This window comes from Balaenoptera borealis (assembly GCF_965194805.1).
Source record: "Balaenoptera borealis genome assembly, chromosome: 3".
Classification (NCBI taxonomy): domain Eukaryota; kingdom Metazoa; phylum Chordata; class Mammalia; order Artiodactyla; family Balaenopteridae; genus Balaenoptera; species Balaenoptera borealis.
This window is the reverse complement of record NC_138866.1, coordinates 125126109-125153716: the sequence shown is the minus strand read 5'-3', so window position 1 is coordinate 125153716 and position 27608 is coordinate 125126109. Positions and strand designations below refer to the sequence as shown.

Here is a 27608-nt window from a genome sequence, read left to right as displayed (position 1 = left end):
CGGCATCCTGCAGCCCCTGCTGCAAAGGCCTGTCTGGGACAAGCACCAGGAGGGTCCCTCTTCATACAGGGCCCCTTTGCTAAGGGTCTTTGGAACCTGCTTAACCCCATGCCAGGCACTCTGGGGATATATGAGGGGAGGAGGCCACGGTGGCTTCAGGACATGATGAGAGATTAGGGTGAAGGCCTGCCTGGGCCAGAACAGTTTGTCCAGCCCTTGGCACACCTGTGGCTTGACAGAACTGGACGTTCTGATTAGGGAAGAGTTTTTACAAGGATCCCCAGAGGCTCTGCTTTTTTCAGCTGGTGGGGCTGAGATTACCACCTGTTCCCATTTCCTCTGACCTCTGGGAAGTCCTTCCTACCTTCCCTACCCCCACTCCCACCAGAAGCTGAAATGACAGCGGATCCTCTGCCTCACACTGTCCCAAGGGCCCCTCCTTGCCCCCCAGCTGCAGGCTCTGAGCTCCCTGAGGACAAGGGTAGTACCTGTCTCCTTCCAGCCGAAACACCACGCATGCCCTTGAAACATTTGGGAAGGGTAGGAGCGTGGGACAGAGGGAGGCCTGGTGATCAAGCTGGGCTGAGCTCCCAGCCTCCTGACCTCCAGCTCAAAACTCCCCAGTGGGTGTGAGAGTTTCCTAGGGAGAGTGAGTGTAGGGAACAGGCCTGGCCAGCACCTCCACCAGCCCCATCCCCGGCAGCTGCTTCTCTTGGATCCCCTCCTCTTGCCTGTGGTCTTGACGTTGCCTTGATCCAGCTGGGGTTCATGTTTCACCCAGAAAGGGCTAGAAAAAAATGTATGTCTAGGCCCAGCACAAGGCTGCCTTTGTGTGGAGGTCAGATCCCAGCTGCTCTGTGGCCCAACTCAGTGGAGCTGTCCCCGGGAGAACAGCCATCTGGGCAGCTCAGAGCCCAGCCTGGGGACCAGAGCTTGAGGACCCTCCAGCTTCTTGGGAACTCAAGGAGACCCAGGTGAACTCTGATTCCTGCAGGCAAGCCTCCAAGAGCTCTCCAGAGGGACTGCAGCTTGGCAGTTAGGAGGCAGGGGCTGGCCAGGGCATGCAGGAGGGGAGGGCACCACACCTAAACGGTCCCAAAGAGGCAGTGTGCCAGTTAAGACTTCCACATCTTACTAGCTGTGTCATTCTGAGGAACTCACTGAACCTCTCTGAGCTCGGTTTGCCCTACCACATGAGAATGATAAAAGTGCCTACCCCACTGCTGCCATGAAGAGAAGATGAAAGATGAAAGTTAATCCCTGAGCACAGAGCCTAGCATACGGTAAATGTTCAGTAAAAGTTGCTCTTATTAAGGGGGCAGATGTGTGGGGAAGAACGATTTAACTCCTCTTGTAATCCGCCGAAGCCCCCCTCCGCAAACAGTCTTTGGTACAGATAGTTCCTTTTCTCAATTTTATGGAAATGGCAGCTTCGAGGCCCCTCCCCACATGTGGCTGCTCCAATATCCTCTCCCATACCGAGTGTGGAGCCGGGACTCTTGGAGCTGCTGGGGAATCGTGGAAATAAGCCCCAGGGCCAGGCCAGCACACAGTGGGCACTCAAGCCATGGTGAATCTGGATCTCACTGCAGCTGCGTTCCAGAGCCTCCCCCTCCACCCTTCAAAACCCTGGAGGCTACACGAGTTGGGGTTGGGAGGAGTGTGACCCACAGGGCAGGCTTGTGGGAGCCAATGAGGTCTGCTTGGCACTGCCCTGGGCAGTGCCTGGGGTCCCTTGGGCAGTGGTGCTGAGAAGCCTCCTCAGCCCCTCCCAGATTGTCCCCTTCTTCTTATCACCAGCCCTAGATGCTAAACTCCCAAGGGCAGACCACTCAGCTCAGGCCTAGGCCCAGAGGGAGCTTGAACGTCTGAGGCCAGCTAGAGGTCCTCCTCATCCAGGAAGCACCCTGATCACCCAGTTCCCAGGGAGCAGGCCTTCCTGCCTCAGCCTCTGTGTGCCCTTCACCCAGAGCCTGTCTGCCCTCAGACTAGTTCTCTGAGGCCAGGATACCGTCCATCTCAGTGTCCCCAGCAGCCTAGCCCTGCGCAGAGGCTGGAGAGTCCAGGTTTGCCCCCAGCCTGGCTGTCCTTACCAGGTTCCCGAAGTCCTGATAAACCAGAATGGCCCCGCTGCCTCCCCTACAGTTGCCTACTCCTTCCCCACCCCTCCTTTAAAGTTGGTGCCCCCCTCCCCACCCTCGGCCCTTGCCTGGCCCCTGGCTGCCAGTCCTCTCTGATGGGTCCCTCTCTGGGATTCCCTACCCGCTTGTTTGAAACCTGTCTATTCTCTGTGCCCCACTGCTGCAGGGCTGCCAGATGCTAATTAAGATTAAGCAACTGAGGCCCAAGGGGCTCAGATTACTTGTTCCTCCTTGGAAACACTCCCGACACGGAATGCTCCACGGGACACTGAACTTGCCTCACATTGGCTCCCTTCCTGCCCCTTGAGTTGCAAAACACCAATGCCATCACTCACAGTCAGGACTTCTGAGCTCCAGGGCTTTGCTGTGCGAAGTCCCCGGGTGCTGACAGCTGCTCTTTGAGCGCTGCAGAGAAGGAATTATCCAGTCCAAGGAAAGAAAGCCTGAGCAAACTGATGGGACCTGCCAGAGGTGACGCAGCAACACAGCAAGTCAGTGAGCTGCCCTGGCTCTCGGGAAGAGAGTGTGGCAGTTGCCTGGGCCCAGCTGGCCCCTCTCCTGGGCTCTCTCGGTGCCTTTCAAACCCTTCCCCTCAGAAATCGGTCAATCCTTTCCTTGGTCCAGGTCCCTCTTCATCTCTAAGGAAGAGCAGAGAGGCAGAGTCCACTCCAGGAAAGTGCACACCTCAGGCCAGATCCCTGCCAAGGCCACCCCAAGACACCCAGCCTGGGAGAGGGGCAGCTTGTCTGATGGCAGCAGTGAGCCCCGCCACGGTGAGGGGATTGGCGTTTGGTCTCCAAGGGACCAGGCAGCCTGGGAAGCAGGGTATCCGAAGCCCTGGTCTGGTGTCTCCCCTTGTTACACCTTTTACGTCTCAGCTTCCTCACAGACCATGGGCATGGTGACCTTGGCCCAGCTTTCTGCCCTCCAGCCCATGACAGTGCTTGTGACAGAGCAGAGAGGTCCCGACTCTGTTCCTGCCCTCACATCAGGCCTGTCCTCTGACCGTGAAAGCCAAGTCAGAAGAAACTCTGAGGGAAGAGTCTTCGGAACAAAGGCCCCAGTCCTCTCCCCCTTCCTCCTGCCCCTGGTTCTGGCCTCTGTATTGCCCCATTTGGGGACCCTTGGAACTGGCCTCCCCAGCTAGTCCCACTTCGAATGGTACCACCCACTCCCCTAAATCCACAATCCCTGTCTAGCCACGAGGAAGACCCCAGATGTACCCACATCGAAGAACATTCTACAAAATACACAAGCAGTTCAACAGTCAGCTTGTCATCTCCCCCGACCAGCTCCCACCCAAACGCCCAAGGGAGCGAGAGTGGCCTCCGGATCACCAGCTGGCTTCTCTGAGGAGCCTGAAGCTGGGCAAATCACAACTGGGAAAACCAGCACCTGAGAGGCGACACAGACCAGCGACAGGACGGCAACAATGTACCATCCCAAGGACGGCACTGAACCCGGGAGGCAGTGACCCTCTGTGCCAGGCACCGATTGCTTGCGTTTTTTTTTAAACGTCTGTTGTTGCTACAATATTGTTGTACAGCCAATAAAAATGAACAAAAGCTGTGTTATTATCATTTTGATGACTTGCCAGGGTAAATGATAACTCTGCCTCTCACAAGGTGCAATTATCTGGAAGTGAACGTCCTTAAAAGAGCATGTGGCCTCCCAAGCTTCCAAAAACAACTCTGCCAGCTCGGGCCGGCCAGCCTGCCTCTGGGCCCAGTCAACCAGCTTGGACTCTCCAAGGCCTTGCTTATCTGGGCCTCCTCCCATCCTTCAGCAACCCCGAGCCGAGATCCCAAGTATCGACGTCTTGCCCTGGATGAGGCCCCAGCTGTCTTTCTACCTCTGACCTCTCTCCTTCCCAAACTTCTTGAAGAAAAAAACTTCCTCCCACTTCCTTCCATCAAGCTTGGCCCTGATGGCGGCAAAGAGGGAAGGGGTGTGGGGGGGGGTCCCTGGGGCATGGAGATCAGCAGGATTTCCGCCTGCCCCGTCCCCCAAAGTTCTGTCCTGTGTGGGTCCCCTGGCTTGCTTTGTTAGTGTCCCATCAACCCCCTCCAGCACACCCAGCACAGCTCCATCCCTGCCCTGGACCACCCTACTCTGCCCAGCAGCCTCCCACCTGGCTCACCTGGAGAATTCAACTGGGCATCTTTCACCTTCGCTGGGGACGAGAGCTTGAGAGCATGGCTTAGGGGCTCTTTGGAGAGTGTGTGCCCGTCAGTCAGGGAGCTGGCAAGGGAGGGGGAAAACAATTGTTAGAAGATGGCAGACTGGCCTGGGCTCCCGATGCTGGCCCAGAACACGTCTCAGCAGCCCCGGGGGTGACGCTGGCATCTCTGCCTCCCGGGGGAGTCAGGGGACAAGATCTTAGTAGTTGGCAGGAGCTAACCTCACCCCCACGCCACCCTCTCCCTTCAGGTTCTAAGGACTCAGCAGAAAGAAAAATCAAGTCCTGCTCTGCTCCGATTTGCTGTGAGACTCTGGGCAAATGCATGCGTCTCTCTGGGCTCAAGCGTCCCCATCTGGACAGAGAAAGGCTTGGGGTCTGGCACTGGAGGATTCTGAGCACCACTCCAGTGGCATGAAAACTTTGAGGGTTGGGAGGTGCCCCCATCCCCTTTCTCTCCACACCCACCAGCCCTCAGGCTTTGGGAATAGCCATGCTTAGAAACTCAGAGTGGAGCTGAGGACACTCCTACAGCTCTCACGAGTCCTAAGCAAGCCCCCAAGTGAGGCCCTCTCCCCCGCAACGGTGTCTGTGAGTGTGCCCTATGTCCATTCCCTGATGGACAGAACAGGCATGGGACCAGGGAAATCTGGGGCTCTTGCCATCTGTCTTCACTCCTGGCCCCGATCCCCCTTGCCTCCCAGGCTTGGCGGCTCTGGACAATGAATCTCCTCTTCTGGTCAACACAGCCCACGGGGTTACTGGGCCTCCATTATCAACTCAGCCTCACTGCTCCTTGACATGATTCCTCCTCAGGGTTCAACTGGCCAGACCTCAATCTCCTGGGTGGATGAGCAGATGGGGTTCAGTATACACCTCAGGGTCAAGCAGGATTACTCAACTCCGGGGACACCTTTCACAGTCATCGGGTATGTAAACAGAGCCTACTGGAGTTGTGCAGTGTGCAACCTGTGCAGCTGGTCTTGGCATCCCTGAAGGCAGGACACTGGCTCCAGGGAATCCCACCTGTCTGTCGGGGTGGGGCTAGTCCCATCCCTACCTAGTCCCCAGGCAGCTTGCTCAGTTACCTGCTTCTCACATTCGTCCTTACTCCTTGCTGGTACCGCAGGTTCAAATTAAGTTTGCAAACACATTCAGGCCCACCTGGTGGCAGTCTGTTTAAGAACCTGAGATAGGTTTTAAAGCAAAAGACATCATGAGGTTATGAAGGGAGGGCAGTGAGGAGGAGGGGGATGAGTGGGGTGCCAAGCTGGTCCCCTTCTTGGGAACTTTGTGAACAAGGCTGGGCCACGGGGCTGAAGCAGCCCTTCTGTTGCTATGGTGACCTGCTCCAGGGAGGCTGCCGGAAGGACTGAAAAGATGACAAAGCATGCTTCTGGGGTGAGGCCTGCTGTGCCAGGCAGAGGGAAACAGAGGGTTCTGAACACCGTGGGACTTGTCCTGCTGACTTTGGATCATCGGTTACTGCCATTACTCTCTTGGATTGTGGAGTAAAAGCTGCCTCCACCTTGGGACAAAGAAGACTATATAATGTTATCAAATGGCTCCTGAGCTCTGGGCTCAGACAATTACAGGGCAAATGGGGGGACACGCACATAACTAGGCTGAGGGTCCCACACTGAGAGTCCGGGGGAGGACTGTGAACTTGGTGTAACATCCATGCTCTATCTCGGCCCCTGTCCTCAAAAGATAGGGCTGCCCACAGGGTAAACCCAGTGCTTAAAGCCAATCAGCTTTTGAAAACACCAGCTGTGGGCAGCCACCCCCAAATCAGCCGAGGCATCACTGGCTGTAATCTCCCACCGTCTTAACTGCTTCCTCAAAAACAAGCCTGTTTTTTTTTTTTAAAGAAATTCACGTTCTTTTATTTATTTATTTATTTATGACTGTGTTGAGTCTTCGTTTCTGTGCGAGGGCTTTCTCTAGTTGCGGCAAATGGGGACCACTCTTCATCGCGGTGTGCGGGCCTCTCACCATCGTGGCCTCTCTTGTTGCGGAGCACAGGCTCCAGATGCGCAGGCTCAGTAATTGTGGCTCACGGGCCCAGTTGCTCCGTGGCATGTGGGATCTTCCCAGACCAGGGCTCGAACCCGTGTCCCCTGCATTGGCAGGCAGATTCTCAACCACTGCGCCACCAGGGAAGCCCCAAGCCTGTTTTTAAATCCTCACCATCAAAAGGTACAGGCAGCATTTCTGCCACCTAATAAAATTTGCGTAAACGGGTTCTGGTTTTAAAATAGCTAAACGGGCTTCCCTGGTAGCGCAGTGGTTAAGAATCTGCCTGCCAATGCAGGGGACACGGGTTCGAGCCCTGATCCACGAAGATCCCACATGCTGCGGAGCAACTAAGCCCGTGCGCCACAACTACTGAGCCTGCGCTCTAGAGCCGCGAGCCACAACTACTGAGCCCACATGCCACGACTACTGAAGCGCGCATGCCTAGAGCCCGTGCTCCGCAACAAGAGAAGCCACTGCAATGAGAAGCCCGCACACCGCAAGAAAGAGTAGCCCCTGCTCGCCACAACTAGAGAAAGCCCGCGCAGCAACAAAGACCCAATGCAGCCAAAAATAAAATAAATAAATTAAAAAAAAATCCACCCAATTATCCAAATGAGTAAAGTATGCGCTTCCTCTTGGTTTGAACCTTCAAGATTTAGTCCCCTTAGGGGGAGGGTATCCTTGTCCATCATCTGAAACAGAATTTGCTGGACCTCCCTATAACTTTTTCCTGCTCACTTCACTCAAGGTCATACTAGTAACAAACTCTACAGGTCTGGCTTGTAACACAAAAATGAGCGAAACTGCATCGCGTCGAGGGCCATCTGCCCCTTCCCAAGGTGGCTGCTGCCTCACACGTCTTTGTTGGCCGTGGTCGTCTTTAGTTTTTAATCCTCACCTGCATTACTAGTGGTCACTTCTTGCCACTGTCACTGTGCTGGCCTCTAGCAGCTCACCTCCCTCCTACTTTACAGGGTTTTTTGGTAGCAGACTAGGAAATAAAATATCCAAGCTTGTTAGAATTGTCAGTTAACTCAGAGGAGATGGCTTCCAAAGTGGAATTTATAATGTTTTCCTCAAAGAAAAGAGATTTGGGGAGCAATCCCTTCAGTTTTGACTCCTCAAAAGCATTTTGGGCCCCTTCTAATTCTTGCTGCTCTTCCAGAAGGTACAAGTGGCTGGTAAATGACCCCAGTAAGTGAGGTACGACTATTATAGTCAACACGGTGAGCCTGTCAAAGGTGATTAACACAGTATCCCTGTCATTCTGGAATCTTAGACTCCTCCTGGAATACAGCGCTCCAGACCTTGGCTCAGTCCCAGAGGCGGAAGTTCCTAAGCAGCAGAATGACAGTAATGGTGGGAGAACGGCCCAAGGAGGCTGACTTGCCTCTGCTTTTCTCATTCCTACGAGGAAGAAGAAGATCCAAAAAGTATCCCTGGTGAGGACAGGAATTGCTCTCAACCCCAGCTCACACTCCACACACACACACACACACACACACACACACAAACACTATGAGCATCTTGCCTTGCTCACTTTCACAGAAGCAAAAACTTCTTCAGCACCTGCCCAGTAGCACAGGGAGCAAGAAAACACTTGAAGGGCATGTATGAGCAGACATATTGTGAGGTGTGTGGGGCAGGCAGAGCAGTCTGGGAGAGCCTGCACTCTCCTTTCTCCTCCAATCTTGGCAGAAGAGCTGATGGGAACCATTTAAAGACACAGCCTGCCAAAAGCTTCCTTCAGCTCCTCCAGGAAGTCCTCCTGGATTATCCCCAACACCTCTCACCCTTATAGCCCTCAAACACTCAGGTTTGGGCTTTGAAGGCCACACGTGGCTTGGGAAGCTCCTTGAGAGTAGGGGTCATGTCTGATTCAACCCTGACCTCTGTCCCTAAGTTCTCTCTGGCATGCAGTTGGAGCTCAGTAAATGTTGGTTGGATCTAATTGTTCCCAAGTTGTCACTATGTGTATGACACATAAGTCGAGGGGAGCCTTCGTTTTCCGTGTGAACCCCTCATGGATGGGGATCCATCTCCTCTTTATTTCTGTGGCTCTTTCTTCCCAATCAACCCTCTGCTCTGTGTGCAGTAGGTGTTCAATAAATGCTTTCTTGAAACAATAGAGCATTGAGATTTACCAGAGTCGGCCTGTTCAAGTCACTTTACTTGCCGTACGACCTTGGACAAGTCACTGTACCTCTCTGAGCCTAGGTTTTCTGCCTAAATCCTATGGCTGTTGTGAGGATAAGAGGATACATGTAAAGTGCTTAGTACATCCACAGCTCTCACCCTTACTGGTGAACTCTCATGGATCTTTTGGGGAATAAGTAGGAGGAAATTCTTTGGTGAGATTAGGATGGTGACTAAGTAGGGTGAAAATTCCCAATCCAAGTCTGGGGGTCCAGGCACCCTGCCAAGCCTGGGTACTCTCCCTGGGAGGCAGCGTGGGGGCCGGGAGGTGGGAAGAGGGTGGGATCCTTGTTCCTTACATGGTCCTCAGGGTGGAGCTGGCAGACCTGAGCAGGAGTGCCTCTGGCATGGTCCCCGAGGGGTGGCCACACCCTGCGAGCTCACCGGGGAGAGAGCGAGAACCTCAGAGAGCTTGTCCCAGCGTTCCCTGGGAGAGCCGCATCAGCCCCAGAGAGGTCCAGCACCACAAAACCACCCTGCAATAGAGACACAGCGTGAGTCACCTCGTGGCCTGGCTGGGCTAGGGGGCACCTGCCCTCCTTCCTGGACATGACTCCCTGGCTCCCGGCCTCGTTACCTGACTGCAATTTACCGCCTCCTAAGCCCACATGCTCTGATCGCATCAGGAACAACACAGCATTGCAGGAGGCGGCTGCCTTTGGGCTCCGGGCTCTCTAGTCCCCAGGGCCAATCGGTCACTAGGATGAGCAAATACATCAAATTCTCTGGCCTCCTGCTTTGCAAAGACTCCTGCCCACTATTGGCAACCGCCCCGCCCCACACTCCCGTTTCTTGTTCTGGTTCTCACCTCTCTCTGCTCTGGGGGCAAAGGGAGAACCCTACTCCTATACGCCACAGGATGTTTTCAATGGCGGGCGTTGCCCAAATACTTTCCCAAATCCTGAAAACCCCAAGTAGGGAGAGGAGCAGTGCCTCCTCCAAATCCCACCATCCTGGCCACACAGGCTGGTCCCTCTGCACAGGCTGGAGCTCTCAAAGCAGTGACCTAGTCTGCAGTGCTGCTTCCCACTGGCTTCCCCTTTCCCCTGCACAGTGGACCCCACGCCCCCCACTGCTCTTTAGTCTGCACGACCTGCCTGTCTCACCTCAAAGATCAGTCCCCCTGAAATCTCTCTTGTGATTCCTGACTCCCAGCCGGAAGAACCCCACTGAGGACTTAGAGAGGACTGCGTGCCGAGAGGGTCTGGCTGCTGCAGGGTGCTCACCTTCCTCCTTGGGGCTGGCAGGCACAGAGCTCAACATCCCCTGTGCTCCTTCAGCTAAAGCATCATGGGTGTGGGAGCCAGCGCTGCCGGGTCCCCTGGTTCCAGGTGATGATGCAGTGGGGCTGGGCGTCAGTGGGGACCCGCCCCATCCTGCCTTGGGCTACGGGTGAGGTGTGGCCCCAGATACCTCTGACCCATCTGGCGCAGGTCCTAGCTGCTCACCTGTGAGGCTTACATAAAGAGGGTGGGAGGCAGGGGAGGGGTCTAGATGCCAGTGCAGGTGGGTGTGCTGGCTGTCATCCTTGGTAGAGCCACACGACGACACTGTTCCTGCCACTGGGCCCTCCACCTGGAGCCAGCCCTGGGCCCCAGGGGCTGGGCAGGAGGTTTGACTTTTTTTTTTTTTTTTAACTTTTCTTTACTAAATGCACGTATTGTGCCAAGTGCTTTATGTGCGTTAGCTCTTTGCATTCTCCCAACAACCTAATGTGGAATGTAGTAATAGTCCCATTTTGCAGGTGAGGTGACAGAGGCCCAGAGAGTTTTAGACTTGTTCAGTGTCACACACCCAGCAAGAGGCAGAGATGGCATTTGAAATCCAGGTCTCCATAACTGGCCCTGAAACCAGGACACCACATAAGCTAGATCTAATCGTTATTTGTATCATAAAATTCAGCCAACAGCTCCATCTCACATTGCCTCTGGCAAGCCCCTCTTCCATGGTAACAATATCTCTGCACGTTGCCCTCTGTCCTCAAACGCCCCCTCCACTGCCACCTCATTCCAGAGACTCTCAGGTTTGTGGCAGTAAACCTGCATCTTCTAAAACCTGGGCCATGCTCTCTAGAAACCTCCCTCCCAATCACTGTGCTGTTTCGCCTCCCACTCCCATCACCCCAGAGTTACCTCCCCACCTTAGTTTTCACCTGCCAACTGCCTTGGGGTGAGTGGGGATTGGATGAAGTAAAAAATGGAGGCAGTCCCACTGGGTGTTAGGGGGAACTTAAGTCCTAATTTGAAGGCTAAGGGTCAGGGCATAGCAGCAGGATGGGGCAGGAGTTATTCCAAGGCCCTCCACCCAGTCAGATGGCAGATGACTTCCAGATTGCTACACTAAGCTGGCATGTCACTACCAGCACACCAACTTCAAGAGAATTCTGCCCTTTCAAATTCCAGTTTCTTTGTTTGTTTTTTGGCTGGGCTGTGTGGCATGTGAGATCTTAGTTCCGCAACCAGGGATTGAACCTGTGCCCCTTGCATTGGAAACGTGGAGTCTTAACCACTGGACCACCAGGGAAGTCCCAAATTCCAGTTTATTTTATTTTATTTTATTTTTTATAAATTTATTTATTTTATTTATTTATTTTTGGCTGCGTTAGGTCTTCCTTGGGGCACGTGGGCTTTCTCTAGTTGCAGGAGCGGGAGCTACTCTTCGTTGCGGTTCACGGGCTCTAGGCACACGGGCTTCAGTAGTTGTAGCCCACGGGCTCAGTAGCTGTGGCTCGCGGGCTCTAGAGTGCAGGTTCAGTAGTTGTGGTGCACAGGCTTAGTTGCTCTGTGGCATGTGGGATCTTTCCGGACCAGGGCTCGAACCCGTGTCCCCTGTATTGGCAGGCGCATTCTTAACCACTGCGCCACCAGGGAAGCCCCAAATTCCAGTTTCTTAATGACCTTTTTCCCCAGTGATCCTTGCCCACTGCCACCTCAGGGCACCCTGACAATTTGGGTCCGGGGTGTTGGTCCTGAGCCTCCCATGAGTCATGAGCCCTTTGAGAACCTGCTAGAAGCCCTCCCCTTGCCCCGCCATCAATGCTTCCAGATGCTCTCTTGCAGTTTCAGGGCACCCAGGGGGCTTTGGAAGCCCATGCTATATTAACAACCAACCCAGTGAACCCCAGAAGGGAATGTGGACTCTTCCTCTTTCCTGAAGAGAATACGGGCTGCCCATCTTCTCCTCCTCCTCCCACTTTCCTAGTGAGGACAGAGCATTGTTATTGATGATTGGAGTTGGCACTGGGGGTTGATGTGGGTGGGGATGGCGGGAGAAATGTCCTCACTTCGGCTAGCAGGAACATATGCCCAGATCCCTCAGCCCCTCCCGGGCAGCTCGACAACCACTCTGGATGTAGAGTTTCCAAACTGATGAGGAGGCTGGGCAAATGGGCTTATTCTAGGCAGGAGGGCTTGGGAAATGTGTCATCTTCCCTTTCTATCCCCTCTCAAAAGCCACAAGGTTGCCTCCCCCGGCAGAAGCTTCCAACTGTTCTTCAGACCCTTCCTCCTTCCAGAAGCCCTCTGGGAGGGACCCCCAGCTCTCATGTTTCTTCCTGGAGCTGCCCAGGCTGAGCCCATCCCAGAGCACTTAACATTTAGAGTCTGGGTGTTACTTTTTAAAACGTAATTGTCTACCATGAGATAAAAATCTTAAGCCCATATTCTCAGAGCTGGAAATGATCTTTTCCTGCCCCATGACTGACGGCTCCCTGAGGGTCCTCCTTCCTACTATGATTATTGACTGAGTGCCTCCTCTACAGACATTGCAGGGGGCCTGGGGGCAGAGGTGAGCCCAGTGAGCCTGGTCCCTGCCTCGAAGGCTTAGAGATGATGGGACTGATGGTCAATAAACAAAGATGCATTCAAGGTCACTGCGGGGTCACCAGACCCAGGCTGGGGTAGGGGGTACAGTGAAATTAAAGGGAGAAAGTTGGATAGGGGTGAAGGTTTATTTTATGAGAGGCAGAGGGCAAGCGTCACAGGCAATGGTGCCGCAGGGGAGGCTGGTGCAGACAGAAAAGGATACAGGGCCCTGGTCATAGACTCAGGCTGTGGACCGTCCCTGGCCTTCGTCCCCCAGCTCACAGGGGGACCTTGGCCAATGCAGAGATCTTTTGGGAATCCATGGTCTCTTGGAAAGGGTGAGGACAGGGCAAGGGTGGTCTAAGACATATCCCCCCAGATCCACCAGAAAGAACATATTTGGGGCAGGCACTCAGGGGCCCTTGACTGTGACTGAGCCCACAGTCTAAGGGCCCAACAGCAGAATGTTTGCTGACAGGCCAAAGGCTAGTCCCAGCTTCACCTTGGCTCCCACCATCCATGGGGGTGGGGCCGTCCCGCCAGCCAGCTGACTTCTAACCCATTTGGCAGTGGCTCAGTGTTTAACCCTGTCTAGCTAATTACACAGTCTGCACAGTCACACTGAGCTCCCCTGCAAAGCCTGGAAGGAGTCTGGTCATGCCCAAGACAGGTCCCTGGGCACTGGGACATCTGGATTCTAGCCCAGGCTCTCCCTTAGTTGGGTAAACTTGGGCAAGTCCCTGGTCCTCTCTGGGACTCAGTTTCCTCAGATAAGTCACAGACAGAGGGCCTTCCAGTTTTCTGTCTATGACTGGTGATTTGGGGGCCTGAGCTGGAATTCTGCTGCACCAGGCAGAGACAAGGCTACGAGGTCGGGTGTTACTAGGCTCCCAGGCCTGAGGAGCCGGGGTAAAACAAGGCAAGAATAATGATAGTAATGGCTAATAGCTAACAGGTATGCAGCACTAACTGTGTGCCAGACAACGTTCTGTGCACCTTACACATATATTAACACATTTAATCCTCACAACAGCCCTGTAAGGTAATTCCTATCACTATCCCCACTTTACAGATGAGGAAACTGAAGTACAAGGAGATTATGTAACTTGCTCAAGGTCTTTCAGTTAGCAGAGTAGGATGCAAATTTGGGCAAGTGGGCTTCAGTGTTTATGCTCTTAACCAACAGGCTATATACCTCAATAGTCTCAGGTCTACTGGGTGATTTGAGTGGGTGGGGCAGGGGCAAAAGGGCGGGAGGTATAGAAAGGTGGGTATCCCATGATCCTCTAAACTCCTGCTTCCAATCCTTCATCATTAGACCCTTCTTTATACCCTTCCTCCAAAATTTTGAAAAATTTTGTATATAGGCAAGGTTTAAACCATCAAACCATTTTCTTATGTTGTATTGATGACAGACACAGATAACTGTCAATTGGTGTTTTGAATCATCATTGGGAGAGCAGTATGAAGCTTGGAGTTGACATAATTCCAACACAAAGCAAAGACTCCTAGAAAATTGCCATCTCCCATCACTTGCCATTTTTATTTGAAGTACCACGAGTTTGACTTTGGGCACACTTCTCCTGTTAGGACTTCAGTTACTCCAGCTATAAAATGAAGGGGTGGAAGGGATAGTCTCTAAGTCCCAGCTCTGATGATAGGTGGTTTTCCATGTTTCTACTAAGGAGATGAGAGGAAGGAAGAATACTGCCCATTCCTTGGCCAGAGGAACTTCATGGTGTCAGGTTGGGGGCAAAGCTGGGAGTTAGACTTCTACCAACAGGGGTGTCGTGTCCCTGCAGCATATGAATATTGGCTCCCAGACTTGGTCCCTGACCTACAGGAGCCCACAGTCTAAAGAGGAGGGTGAAGGAGAGAGGCACGTACATGGCCTGTATACAGGAGAGGTATCTGTGAGCATGGCAGGCAAGGGGGTCATGAGGTGGAGGCACAGAGCTGTGGGAGCCTGGTCTTTTAGGGGAACATGGTTTCACGTTTTTAAAAGTGAGAACTAACATTTACTGAGCAATTAGTATGTGCCAGGTGCTGTTCCAATTGCGTTACACGTGTTAACTCATTTACTTATCTCAACAATCTTATAAAGTAGGTACTAAATTAGAATCCCCCATTTAATTGGAAATGGAAGGACAAAGAGATGAAGTAACTTGCTGAAGGTTATACAGCTTGTAATTGGAATAGTTGGGATTCAAATCCAGGCAATCTGATTCCAGATTTCATGTTCTGAACCACCGTATGCTCTGCCTAAAATTGGGTGAGGCTCTCTGAAGCTCCTTATCCCTCTCCACACACTTCAGCAACGTGGGTTTTCTTAGGAGCAACTGACTCAGAAAGGCAGAGCATTGTGGCTGAGACACTAGTTTAATGCACATGTATTTTTAAATTCTTCAAATCAGCATACTCCTGACATATCATCATAGTATCCAACATATAACAAAAAATGATCAGACATCTGAAAAAGCAGGAAATGTGAGCCAAAATCAAGGGGAAAAAAACAGCCAATAGAAACATACTCAGGTATGACACAGATGTTAGAATAAATATACAAAGACTTTAAAACAGCTTCTAACACGTTTGATAATTTAAAGAAAAAATGATAACTGATGAACAGATGCAGAATCGCAACATAAAAATAGTATAAGAAAAGTACAATCTCTGAAATGAAAAATTCACCAGATGAGCTTAACAGCAGATGGGAAATTACCCCCCCCAAAAAAAGTTCATACACATGAAGACAGAATAATAGAATTATTTAATCCAAATACTAGAGAGAAAAAAGATTTTTTAATTGAGCAGAATGAAACATTGTTAAAAGAAATTAACAAAGAGCTAAGCAAATGCAAAGGCATCTCAAGATCAAGAGACTTAATATTGTGAAAATGGCAATAATAATATTGTTAAGATAGCCAAATTGGGTATTCCCTGGTGGTGCAGTCATTGGGAATCTGCCTGCCAATGCAGGGGATGCGGGTTTGAGCTCTGGTCTGGGAGGATCCCACATGCCGCGGAGCAGCTAAACCCATGCGCCACAACTACTGAGCCTGTGCTCTAGAGCCCGCGAACCACAACTACTGAGCCTACACACCGCAACTACTGAAGCCCACGTGCCTAGAGACCGTGCTTTGCAACAAGAGAAGACACTGCAATGAGAGGCTCATGCACTGCAATGAAGAGTAGCCCCCGCTCACCGCAACTGGAGAAGGCCCACGCACAGCAACGAAGACCCAACACAGCCAGGGATAAATAAATAAAATAAATAAATTTAAAAAAAAACTTAAAAAAAAAAGATAGCTAAATTGACCTACAGGTCAACATAATCTCTATCAAAATCCTAGCTGGCATTTTGGCAGAAATTAACTGGTCTAAAATTACTATGAAACTTCAAAAGACCCAGGATAGACAAAACAATCTTGAAAAAGACCAAAGTTGGAGGATCACACTTCTTGATTTCAAAACATACTATACACCTACACTACAGTAATCAGGACAAAGTGATACTGGCATAGGATAGACATATAGATGAATGGAATAGAATATAGAATTCAGAAATCCACCTTCACATTTATAGTCAATTGATTTTCAACAAGGGTGCCATGACAATTCAATGCAGAAAGTATACTTTTCAACAAATGGTACAAATCAACAAATGGTGCTGGGACAACTCAGTATCCACATGCAAAAGAATAAAGTTGGACCCTTTCCTCATACCATACACAAAAAATTAATTCAAAATGTATCAAAGACCAAAATGTAAGAGCTTAAACTGTAAAAATATTAGAAGAAAATCTATGTGGACTTAAGTTGTTATTTTTTTGTTTTTTGGGTTTTTTCTGGCCACGCCACATGGCTTGTGGGATCTTAGTTGCCTGACCAGGTATGGAACCCACACCCTGGGTAGTGAAAGCACGGAGGTGGACTTCAGTTAGGTAAAGCCTTCTTAGCTATGACACCAAAAGTACAAGCAACAAAACAAAAACAGGTAAATTGGACTACATCAAGATTAAACCTCTTTGTGCTTCAAAGGACACCATCAAGAAGGTAAAAAGATAACCCACAGAATGGAAGGAAATATTTGCAAATCATTTATCTGATAAGAGAATTGTATAGAATATATAAAGAACTCTAACAATTCAACAACAACAAGAAAGGAAAGAAAGAAGAAAAATAACCCAATTAAAACTGGGCAAGGATTTGAATAGACATTTCCCCAAAGATGATATACAAATGGACAACAAGCACATTAAAGGATGTTCAACATCATCAGCTGCCAGGAAGTGCAAATCAAAACCAGAATGAGATAACACTTCATACCCACTGGAATGGCTGTTTATAAAATACAGATACTAACAGTGTTGGTGAGGATGTGGAGAAATTGGAACTCTTGTACACTGCTGGTGGTAATGCAGCTGCTTTGGAAAACAGTCTGCTAGTTCCTCAAAAGGTTATACATACAGTTATTATATGACCAAACAATTCCACTTCTAGCTTTATACCCAAAAGAAATTAAAACATATGTGCATACAAAAACTTGTACATAAATGTTCACTGAAGCATTATTCATAATAGCCAGAAAATGAAAACTCAAATGTCCATCAACTGATGACTGGGTAAACAAAATGTGGCAGGTCCATACACTGGAACATTATTTGGCCATAAAAGGAATGAAGTACTGATACATGATATGACACGGATGAATCATGAAAATATCATGCTAAGTGAAAGAAGCCATTCACAATAGACGATATATTATATCAGTTCATTTAAGTGAGAGGTCTAGAATAAGCAAATCTATAGAGACAAAAAGCAGATTAGTGGTTGCCTAGGGCTGGAGGCTTGAGGGAAAATGGAGAGTGACTGCTAATGGGTCTAGGGTTTCTTTTGGGGTAATGAAAATATTTTAAAATGGACTGTGGGGAATTCCCTGGAGGTCCAGTGATTAAGACTCCGTGCTTCCACTGCAAGGGACACAGGTTCATCCCTGGTCAGGGAACTAAGATCCCACATGCCGCACAGCACAGCCACAAAAAATAATAATAAAATAAAATGGACTGTGGTGATGTTTGCACAACTCTGGGAATACACTAAAAACCACTGGATTTTATACTTTAAATGGGTAAATTTTATGGCATGTAATTTATATCTCAATAAAGCTGTTATATTAAAAAAAATGAACAGATCCTCAGTTACCTGTGAGACAACATCAAATATCTTTCAAAAAACATCTTTCAAAATGAAAGCAAATATAAAATGGATAACCAACAAGCACCTACTGTATAGCACAGGGAACTATACTCAATATCTTACAATAACCTATAATGGAAAAGAATCTAAAATAATCTATCTATATATATATATATTCTTTTATATATATATATGACTGAATCACTTTGCTGGACACCTGAAACTAACACAACATTGTAAATCAACTATATTTCAATTAAAAACAAAGTGAAATAATGACATTTCATTTAAATGCAGGATGGGAGGATTTTTCACCAGCGCACTTCTGTGATGGTTTGAAATCGTGTCTGCAAATTCTTTACACTCTTCCCATCAATAGGCTGAGTTTTATTCTCTTCTCCTTGAATATGGGATGGCCTTAATGACCAGCTTCTAACAAATACAACGTAGTAGAAGTGACACTATGTAATTTCCAAGGCTAGATCATAAAAGGTGATATGGTTTTCAGCTGACTCTCTCAGGATACACGCTTTTTGGATCCCTGACCCACCATGTCAGAAATCTGGATACCCTGAAGCCACCATGAAGGAGACCATGTGAAGAAGCCACATAAAAATAGAGAGAGAGAGAGATACTGAGGCTCCCCAGCTGTTCCCAATCCCAACTTATTGAGTCTTACCACCTCAGGCATCAGACATATGAGTAAAGAAGACTTTGAGACGGCCCTGGGCCCAGCCACCAGCTGTCATGTCAAGAAGACACTTAAGCAGCCTATAGAGAGGTCCACTGGCAAAACTAAATTCTCTGGGCAACACCAATGTAGTAAGTTGAAAAATGCCCCACCCACCCCCGCAAATATTCATCTCCTAATCTCTGGAAACTGAATATTACCTTACATGCCTCCCCTCCGCGCCCCCTAAAAAAGGATTTTGCAGATGTGATTAAATTAAGGATCTTGAGACAGGGACATTATCCTGGATTATCCAGGTGGGCATTAAATGCACTCACTTGTATCCTTACATGAGGGAGGCAGAGGGAGATTTGACACACACACAGAAGAGAAGGCAATGTGACCACAGAGGCAGAGATTGGAGTGGTGCGACCACAAGCCAAGGGTGGATGTGGGTAGCCTCCAGGAGATGGAAGAGGCCAAGAACGGATTCTCTCCTAGAGCCTCTGGAGGGAGCACAGCCCTGCTGACACCTTGATTTTAGCCCTGTGAAACTGATTTCAGACTTCTGGCCTCCAGAACTGTGAAAGAATAAATTTCTGTCTTAAACCACCAAGCTTGTGGTAATTTGTTAAAGTGGCAACAGGAAACTAACACAGCCAATGAGGAACAGAGGTCTACCAACGACCTTATAAGTGAGCTTGAAAGAGGGTCTTCCAATTCCAGATGAGTATTACCCTGGCTGACATCTTGGCTGTAACCTCATGAGAGACCCTGAGCCAGAACCACTTAACTAAGTTGCTCCTGAATTACTGACCCGTAGAAACAATGAGAGATAATAAATGATTGTTGTTGGTTTGAGGCACCACAGTTTTGAGTGATTTGTTAAGCAGCAAGAGATTAACTAAGACACTTTCACTACAAGAAATGCTATAGGGATTTATTCAGGCTGATAGGAATTACACCAGATGAAAACCTGGATCTACAAGAAGGAATGAAGATCAGTGGAAATGCTAAATATATTAGAAACAAGACAAGGATGCCCACTCTTACTACCTCTATTCAGCATTATGTTGGAGGTCCTAGCCTGTGCCATAAGGCAAAAAAAAAAAAAAAATTAAAAGGCAAAATGATTGGAAGTAAAAGAAGTAAAACTATCTTTTAAAATAGATAACAAAATTGTATATATAAAAAATCCTAGGGGATCTATAAAAAGAAACACTAGAACTAATAAATTAATTCTAGTAATATCACAGGATACAAGGTCAATTTTTTTTAAATCAATTGTATTTTTATATAAATAACAAATGATTAGAAAATTAACTTTAAAATACAATTTACATAGTATCAAAACCCATACAATTCTTAGGAATATAGGAAAACATGTGTAAGACATCTACAACTGAAAACTACAAATCATAGTTGAGAGAAATCAAAGACCTAAGTAAATGGAAATACATACCATGTTCATTGATCAGGATATTCTCCCCAACTTGAAGTATAGATTCAGTTCATTCTCAGTCAGAATTCCAGCAGTCTTTTTGTTGTGACTGACAAGATAATTCTAAATTTTGCATGGAAATAAAAAGGAACTATTGTGTTAGTAACCTATTATTCCATAACAAGTATCCCAAAACGTAGTGGCTTAAAAAACAAACATTTATTATCTTACAGTTTCTGTGGGTTAGACATCTAGGTGTGGCTTAACTGAGTGCCTCTGGCTCAAAATCTCTTGTGATGTTGTCATCAAACTGTCAGCCAGGGCTGTGTTCTCATCTGAAGGTTCAACTGGGAGAGGATCTGCTTCCAAGCTCACTCCTGGGGTTGTTGGCAGAATTAAGTTCCTTGCAGGTTGTTGGGCTGAGGGTCTCAAATCCTTACTGGTTGTTGACCAGAGGGTTCCCTCAGGCCCTTGCCACCTGGGCCTCTCCCTCAGAACAAGCAAGGAAGAAAATGAGGGAGAGCAGTAAAAATGAAGTCATGGTCTTTTTGTAACCAAATCTCTGAAGTGAAATTCCATCACTTTTGCCATATTCTACTTCTTAGAAATGAGTTACTAGGTTGGCCCACATTCAAGGGTAAGGGATTACACAAGAATCCAGAAGGTAAGAATCATTGAGGAGCATCTTAGAGGCTGCCTATTGCACCCAGGATAGCCAAAACAATCTTGAAAAAAAAAAAGAACAAAGTTGGAGGACCAACACTACCTGATTCAAGACTTAATATAAAGATATAGTAATGAAGACAGTGTGTGTTGACATAAGTATAGAAAAATAGTTCAATGGAAGGAAATCCAGAAATAGGCCCATACATATGGACAGTTGACTTTTTTTTTTTTTAAACAAAGGAGCCACAGCAATTTAATACTGAAAAAAAAATCATTTTCAATAAATGGCACTTGAATAACTGGATAAAAATGTGGGAAAAAAGAAAATATTAATTTGAAATGGATCATAGGCCTAAATGTAAAGGCTAAAGCTTCTAGTAGAACACATAGAAAAAAGTATCTTTATGACCTTAGTACAGGCCAAGATTTCTTAGAGAGGACGCAAAAGCACTAACCATAAAAGAAATACTTAGATATATTAGATTTATCAAATAAAATGATGTTTGCTCATCAAAAGACACCATTAAGGAAATGAAGATAAGCCACAAACTGGGAGATAATATTTTCCATACAAGTATCTAGTTAGGGACTGATATCCAGAATATACAGAGAAATCTCTGCAAATCAATAATAAAAGGATTAAGAACACAATTATAAAATGGTCTAAAGATCTGGATAGACACTTCACAAAAGAAGATATAGAAATGACCAGTAAGCACATGAAAATAAGCTCAACATCATTATCAGGGAAATTAAAACCACAATGAGATACCACTATTCGCCCGCCAGAGTAGCTAAAATTAAAAAGACTAACAATATTTAGTGTTGACAAAGATTTGGAGCAACAGAAACTGCTCTCGGTGATGGCATGACCACTTTGGAAAACTTCTGGTGGCTTCTTTAAACATATACCTATCTTTTGATACAACAGTTGTATTTCTAGGGTCTTCTCCAAGGAAATGAATATATATGTCCACAAAAAACCTTATACAAGAAAGTTTGTAGCAGCTTTATTAATAAAATCCCCAAACTGGAAACAACTCAAATGCCCTCAACAGGAGAATGGACAAACAAATTGTTGTCTAGCCACACGGTGGCATTCTACTCAACAGTACAAAAGAATGAACTACTGAAACACTTCACAACATGGAGGAATCGTGCAAACATCATGATGAGTGAAAGGAGCCAGACACAGAAAAGTACATACTGTGTGATTCCCTTTATACGATGTTCAAGAACGGCCAGAAAACAGTGGCTGTTCAAAACTGGTTTGCTTAAGGACAAATGGGGGTGAGAGTTGACTAGAAGGGAGCAGAGAGGACATTCTGGGCTGATAAAAATGTTCTATATTTCTACTGAGTTGTTGATTACAGGGGTATATACTTTTTGTCAAAAGTAATCAAATTATACTCATATCTGTACATTTCACTATATGAAAATTTTGCTTACACACAACCTATTATATTTTGCAGATGTAAATTCTTATTTTACAGCTGTTTGGGGCTAGAGTCCAAGCTAGGTCCTAGATGTCCTTCACATGGTTGTGACCTTTGCAGTTTCCAAAGCACCTTTCCAGCCCTGACTTTAAATGTTCCTCACAGGCTCCTTTGCAAGGAGCCAGGGCTGCCTGGGAAGGAGGGCTAGAGCCAGGACCCAGGGGGCACTCATAGAACCCAGGGTGATATAGGACTTTCTCCCACTACCACTGCCCAGGTCTTTTGCAGGACAAAGAGATAAGTACTGAGTTCCTCATCCCTGGAGGTATTCAAGTCAGGGTAGGTTGACAATATGTGAATGTTGTGACAGAGTGCGTTAGACTCAGTGACCTAAAAAAACCCCACTGGCCTGAGAGTCTACCATTCAGGAACTTGCCTAGGGACAGAGTAAGTCAGCTTCCGGCCCAGCGTTCTGATTCCAGGCCAGCTTGGGCTCTACTGACCGCAGCCAGTTACTCTACAGCCCCTGCAGGAACTCAGTGCTGGCCTGGGCTCACCTGCATCCTGAAGGCATCCAGACCTGTATTCAGATGTCTAGGACCGGGACTTCCCTGGTGGTCCAGTGGTTAAGAATCCACCTTCCAATGCAGGGGACACGGGTTCTATTCCTGGTTGGGGAACTAAGTTCCCACATGCCACGGGGCAACTAAGCCCAGGCGCCGCAACTACTGAGCCCACATGCTCTGGAGCCCGTGTGCCACAACTAGAGAGAAGCCCGCCCACACACTCCAGAGCCAGCCAACCACAGCTAGAGAGCACGCGCACCACAACTACTGAGCTCGCACGCTCAGCACCACAACTAGGAGAAGCCCACACACCGCAACACAGAGTCGCTACAAAAGATCCCACGTGCCACAGAGAAGATCCCGCATGCCGCAGCTAAGACCCAATGCAGCCAAATAAATAAAATAAAATAAATAAATAATAGTTTAAAAAAAAAAAAAAAAAAGAGGTCTACGCCCAGGGTTACTTTGCCCCAGGGATTCTGACTTCTGGGGTGTGCCCTGCCCTTTATCCTGGGACTCTTGACCTTGCCTTCCTGTGGTACTTATAATATACTCCCACGTCCTTTGTCCTGTGCCGACTGGTCTTTTAGTTTCTCAAATGCTACAAGCTCCTTCCCACCTCAGGGCCTTTGCACGTGCTATGCCCTTTTCTTAGAAAGATCTTTCCCTACCAACTCCTACTCCTCTTTCAGGTCTCAGCTTAAAAGTTACTTTTCCCAAGGAAAACTTCACCAACCTCCGAGTCAGACCTTAAGAAATTAAATATTTTCCATTTTAATAATTTTTAAGTATGCAATTCAGTGGCAATGACCACATTCCCTCCTTTTTCCCCTTAATTCTTTCATTGCACCTTTTGCACTTATAGTTTAATAAGTAATTGTATAATTATTGGGACTTCCCTGGTGGTGCAGTGGTTAAGAATCTGCCTGCCAATGCAGGGGACACGGGTACAAGCCCTGGTCTGGGAAGATCCCACATGCCGCAGACCAACTAAGCCCATGCGCCACAACTACTGAGCCTGCGCTCTAGAGCCTGCAAGCCACAACTACTGAGCCTGCGTGCCACAACTACTGAAGCCCGCACGCCTAGAGCCCATGCTCTGCAACAAGAGAAGCCACCTCAATGAGAAGCCCGCGCACCACAACGAAGAGTAGCCCCTGCTCGATGCAACTAGAGAAAGCCCGCACGCAGCAATGAAGAATCAAAGCAGCCAAAAAATAAAAAAATTTAGAAAAAAAAAAAAAAAGGTAATTATATAATTATTTGTTCATGTCTGTCTTCTGCTGCAAGTATGTTAATTCCTTAAGTTAGGGGCTTGTTTTGTTTTCTATGATATTCTCTTAGCATAGTACCTGACATATTCAACAATAAATAATTTTGAATAGATGAATGTATACTTATGAAAACAGATAGATAATAAAGATACCAAAATAAGAGGGAAAAGGCAACTCTATGATAACCATTTCTCATATTATGGGGAAGTGAGGGGGAGGAAGTTGGGAAAACTAGAAGGCCCTGGATATTCCATATTCTTAAGGATGCCTGTATCATTTCCATAGCATTTGCATTAGGTTTGTTCCTCCCAGGCTTGCACACCCCAGAGATGGGGAGCTCACTTCCTATCATCCTTGGAAAGCTTTATCAGTGAGAACAGCCTTCTTCACAGGGCTTGCGGCAGCCTCCTGTGCCTGCCCCACAGTCCTGGCTCTGAGGGAACTCCTCTCGGCACCCAGTCTTTGAGCAGGCAGGGCTGGGAGAGGCAGCTGGGAGCCCAGGGGGAATATGGTCAGTTCAGAGTTCACCATCCTTCCCTGGGCCAGGCTTGACTCTGCAGGCTCCCTTCTCCTGACGTCTGCCTTCCAACTCCAGCCTGTATTCACTGCGGCCAGAGTCACCTCCCCAAACTAGGCTCTCCTTCTGCTTCTGCTGCTTCCACGCCTGCCAGGGCTCCTCTCTGCCTCTTCCTCTGGCTCTGGCAGCCCTCATGCCTGGCTGCCCCTAGTCTGGCCACACCAGCCTATCCAGACCTAGGAGTTAGCTTAGGAGTTAACCGGACTGGTCTGACGGCCACCTGTAACTCTTCCACAGCCACACCTTCAGTCCACAGGATGCCCCTGCCTGCCACTAGGGCATCCACGACCCTTCAAACCCAGGATGAACTGTCCCCTTCTCTGGTTCTTCTGAAGCCCTTCCTCCAACCTGGGCTTCTTCAGGCTCAGGGAGGCTGGTGTCCCTCCTGCACCGAGAGTTTAACAGGGCTACTCCAATGGGTACTCCTGATGGATGGCATGGTCCACAGCCGCAGCCTCAAAGGACACAGAGCACAAGCTGCCAGATCAGCACCTGACCCGTCTTGGCTCCAGCCCAGCAGACCCAGCCTCTCTTGGCCCTGGTCCGGCTCCTTCCCTCAAACCCTGCAAGCGGTGTGGCACAAAAGGGAATTCATGTGGGTCAGCCTGGTGTGCAAACCCTCCTCTGCCCAGTCTCCACCTCCCTGATCTCCGGCCTCCCCTCTGCAACCCTGGGAAGGGGAAGGGGGTAAGATAAGGCCCCTCTCAGGCTACTGGAGGAATGTAGGCCCACCGTCCCCCAGGAGCAGCAGCCAGCCCATGGCCACAAGGCCAGGACAGATAAGCAAGGCTGAGACAGAGCCCTTCGCTGCTGGGGCCGGCCTGGAAGGGCAACACAGCAGCTGTAATGGCCTCTGACTTGAGAACAATGTTAAACAAGGGTTCAGAGTTCTCTCCTCACGACTGCTCTGCAAGGCCGACAGAGCAGGCATTATCATCCCCATTTGGCAGATGGAGAAACTGAGGCTCAGAGAGGGTGACTTGCCCAGAATCAGAGTAGGTCCAGAGCAGAGCTGGATGGGAACCCAAGGCATGAGCACCCGCAGCCTGCTAAGAGAACTCCCAGGCATTGCTAGGAGGTTCACTATGCCTGTGAGGGGTGGCCCTTGTGCCTTTGACAGCATTTCATACACACCAGCTGATACAATCTGTCCAGATTTTCTGCAGGGTTAATAGTGGTCAGGCGTTTTGTCTTCATTTGTACAGACGGTGATACTAAGGCTCAGAGAAGCTCAACAACTTACCCAAAGTCGCTAAGCAAGAAAGCAGGGGGACTGACTCTGAGTTTTCAGCCCTCTCTTCCCCCACAGGGCTCCTCACCTACCTACCCTTCCCGGCCCTGCCCCAGCCTGGGGCTCTCTGCTGCTTCCCTTTTATGGAGTCTGCAAAGCAGGTCCAGGCCTCTGTGAGCCCATTCCCCAGGGTGAGGGAATTCCAGCCAGCCCACCTTGAGGGCCCCACTGACCCTCTGCGTGTGGCCTATGTCCAGGGAGGGGGCTGGACCTCATGCTCTTGGAGGTCTTGCAGGTAAGGAGTCCCTGCTTCTGGAAGGACAGGAGTCCGTTCTCCGTTCTCTGCAGACCCAGGGCAGGGCCCAGGCCTCCAGCCCTGGGAGGGGCCTCTGCCTGTGAGGCACTTTCACATTTATTCCATTTGCTCCATCTTTCCTTCCTCGTAACCCCTCATTGAGAACAATGGCCATTCACTCTGTAGCTCAAACCCTGGCAACTTCTCCCCATAGGGTTCAGCCCCTGGCATTTCTCCCTTGTCCTTCTCTCCTTCCGCACTCCAGCCACCCAGGCCTCTTCCTTCCCTGAGTTCCCCGTCTTCCTTCGCATATTCTCCCCATGGCAACGCTGGTCCCTCCTCCCGCATGGCCCTTCCTCTCCGACTGTTAGTGCCCTCCTGACCATCCAAGGCCTGTCTCAAGAGTCTCCCGTTAGAAGCTTCCCTCCTCCTCTTGGCTTGTGTTCCTCCTGGGCACAGACCACAGGCATCTGAACCCTGGGGTTCCATGTGTCTGCCTTCTCCTTGCCTCCTGGTTGGGGGCTCCTCGGGCCAGGACTGGGTCCCAACTTCTCAGGATGCTCCCACTCCCTGGATGGACAGGGCCTGGGCCAGAGTGGGCACTAGTGAATGGCTGACAAATGGAACCCGCTTCCTCTGAAGCAGAACGCATACAGCAGGAGGGCTTTGGGGAAAATTCAACCACTGCTTTCATGTACAGACAGGGAAGCTGCAGCCCAGAGAGGGGCAGGGACCCACCAAGGTCACACAGCAAGCTGGAGCCGGATCCTCTGGCTCTCCCCTGTCCTTGTCTGTCATTGACCCCACATGCCCAAGGCCCCCTTGAGGAGACAGGGGAATATTCCTATTGACTGAAAACTTCCTCCATCCACCTGCTGCCCCCTACTCATGCCCTCATTCCTCAGTTGAGCCCCTCTTGGCTACACAGGGGAGTAGACAGTTCCAAGTGACACATGTCCCAGTCCAGGGCTTATTCCATTTAGAGACCATCCAGACCCTTCCCTTCATTTCCCAGATGAAGAGACTGAGACTCAGAGAGTGAGGCAGCTTGCCCAGGTTCACACAGCAGAGTCAAGTCCAGAGCTCGGCCAGAGGCTCCGTGGACAGAGACCGACCTCCGACTTACCTGGTTCCCAAGTGTTCTTGGGTGGTTCCCAGGCTCGCATCCAGCCGGCTCTCCTGCGGGGCCACTCTGCTGTCCGGCATGCTGGGGTCCTGGGGGGGACAGCTGCGTCCGGCTCCAGAAGTGCACGGCACCCACCGCGGGCATCTGCCGGAGAGAGAGCCGTCTCCCACTGCACGAGAGGTTGGCCTTGACTGGGTGGGGGGGTTGGCTGGGGAGGCGGTGACTGGAGTGGCCCAAAGAGACCCATTTCCTCTCTATTTTTAGAAGCTCAAAACACCCCTCAGCGGTGAAGTTGCTCAGGATTAAAACTTCCCTTTTCTTTGTGATTTTGTTTCACTCAAGACGAGGAGAATTTCAATGAAGCCAGTGTTCTTTTTCATGCAAATCCACTCTGGTTCTCCCAGGAAGTCTGGCCAATGGGCTCAGGGCTTCTGGGCCCCCAGAAAACCTCCTCACTGGCTTTAAAAGGCCACGTCGAAGCCCAGGGGGTTCTCAGCACCAATCTGGATTCAGATCCTGCAGTGGCTGCTAACCTCGACTGTCCACACCCTGCAACCTTGCCTCACCGTCGGCTGGACGCAACCCCAGGGAGGGGTTTCACCTGCACAACCCACCTCTCCCAGGCCCTGCACTGGAGGCTGGAGATCCGAGGAGGACCTGTGGCTCCTGCCCTCAAGGAACCCCAGTCCAGGGGAAGGAAAGACATTTCCAACACTGAGGACTATGATATAGTTGACAGAAGCATTTGCACTGAAGCAGACGTGACAGAGGACCTAGGAACGTGACCAC

The 27608-nt window shown here is 49.2% G+C and overlaps 1 protein-coding gene across 3 annotated transcripts in view; it reads right to left on the bottom strand.

Moving 5' to 3' along the window:
- Positions 1 to 27022, bottom strand: part of ACSBG1 (acyl-CoA synthetase bubblegum family member 1) — a 48638-nt gene extending 21616 nt beyond the window's left edge. The window contains exons 1-4 of one of the 3 annotated variants that reach the window (XM_082386774.1): positions 9762 to 9867; positions 8835 to 9011; positions 5409 to 5507; positions 4282 to 4382 (exon numbers count right to left, since the gene is read on the bottom strand). In XM_082386774.1, the coding sequence (XP_082242900.1) occupies positions 4282 to 4382; positions 5409 to 5507; positions 8835 to 8884 (250 nt within the window). In that variant the 5' untranslated portion in view covers positions 8885 to 9011; positions 9762 to 9867. Of the gene's footprint in view, positions 1 to 4281; positions 4383 to 5408; positions 5508 to 8834; positions 9012 to 9761; positions 9868 to 26819 lie in introns of those variants that run through there. The other 2 variants (XM_082386775.1, XM_082386776.1) reach the window with 2 other exon arrangements.
- Positions 27023 to 27608: the final 586 nt, after the last annotated feature.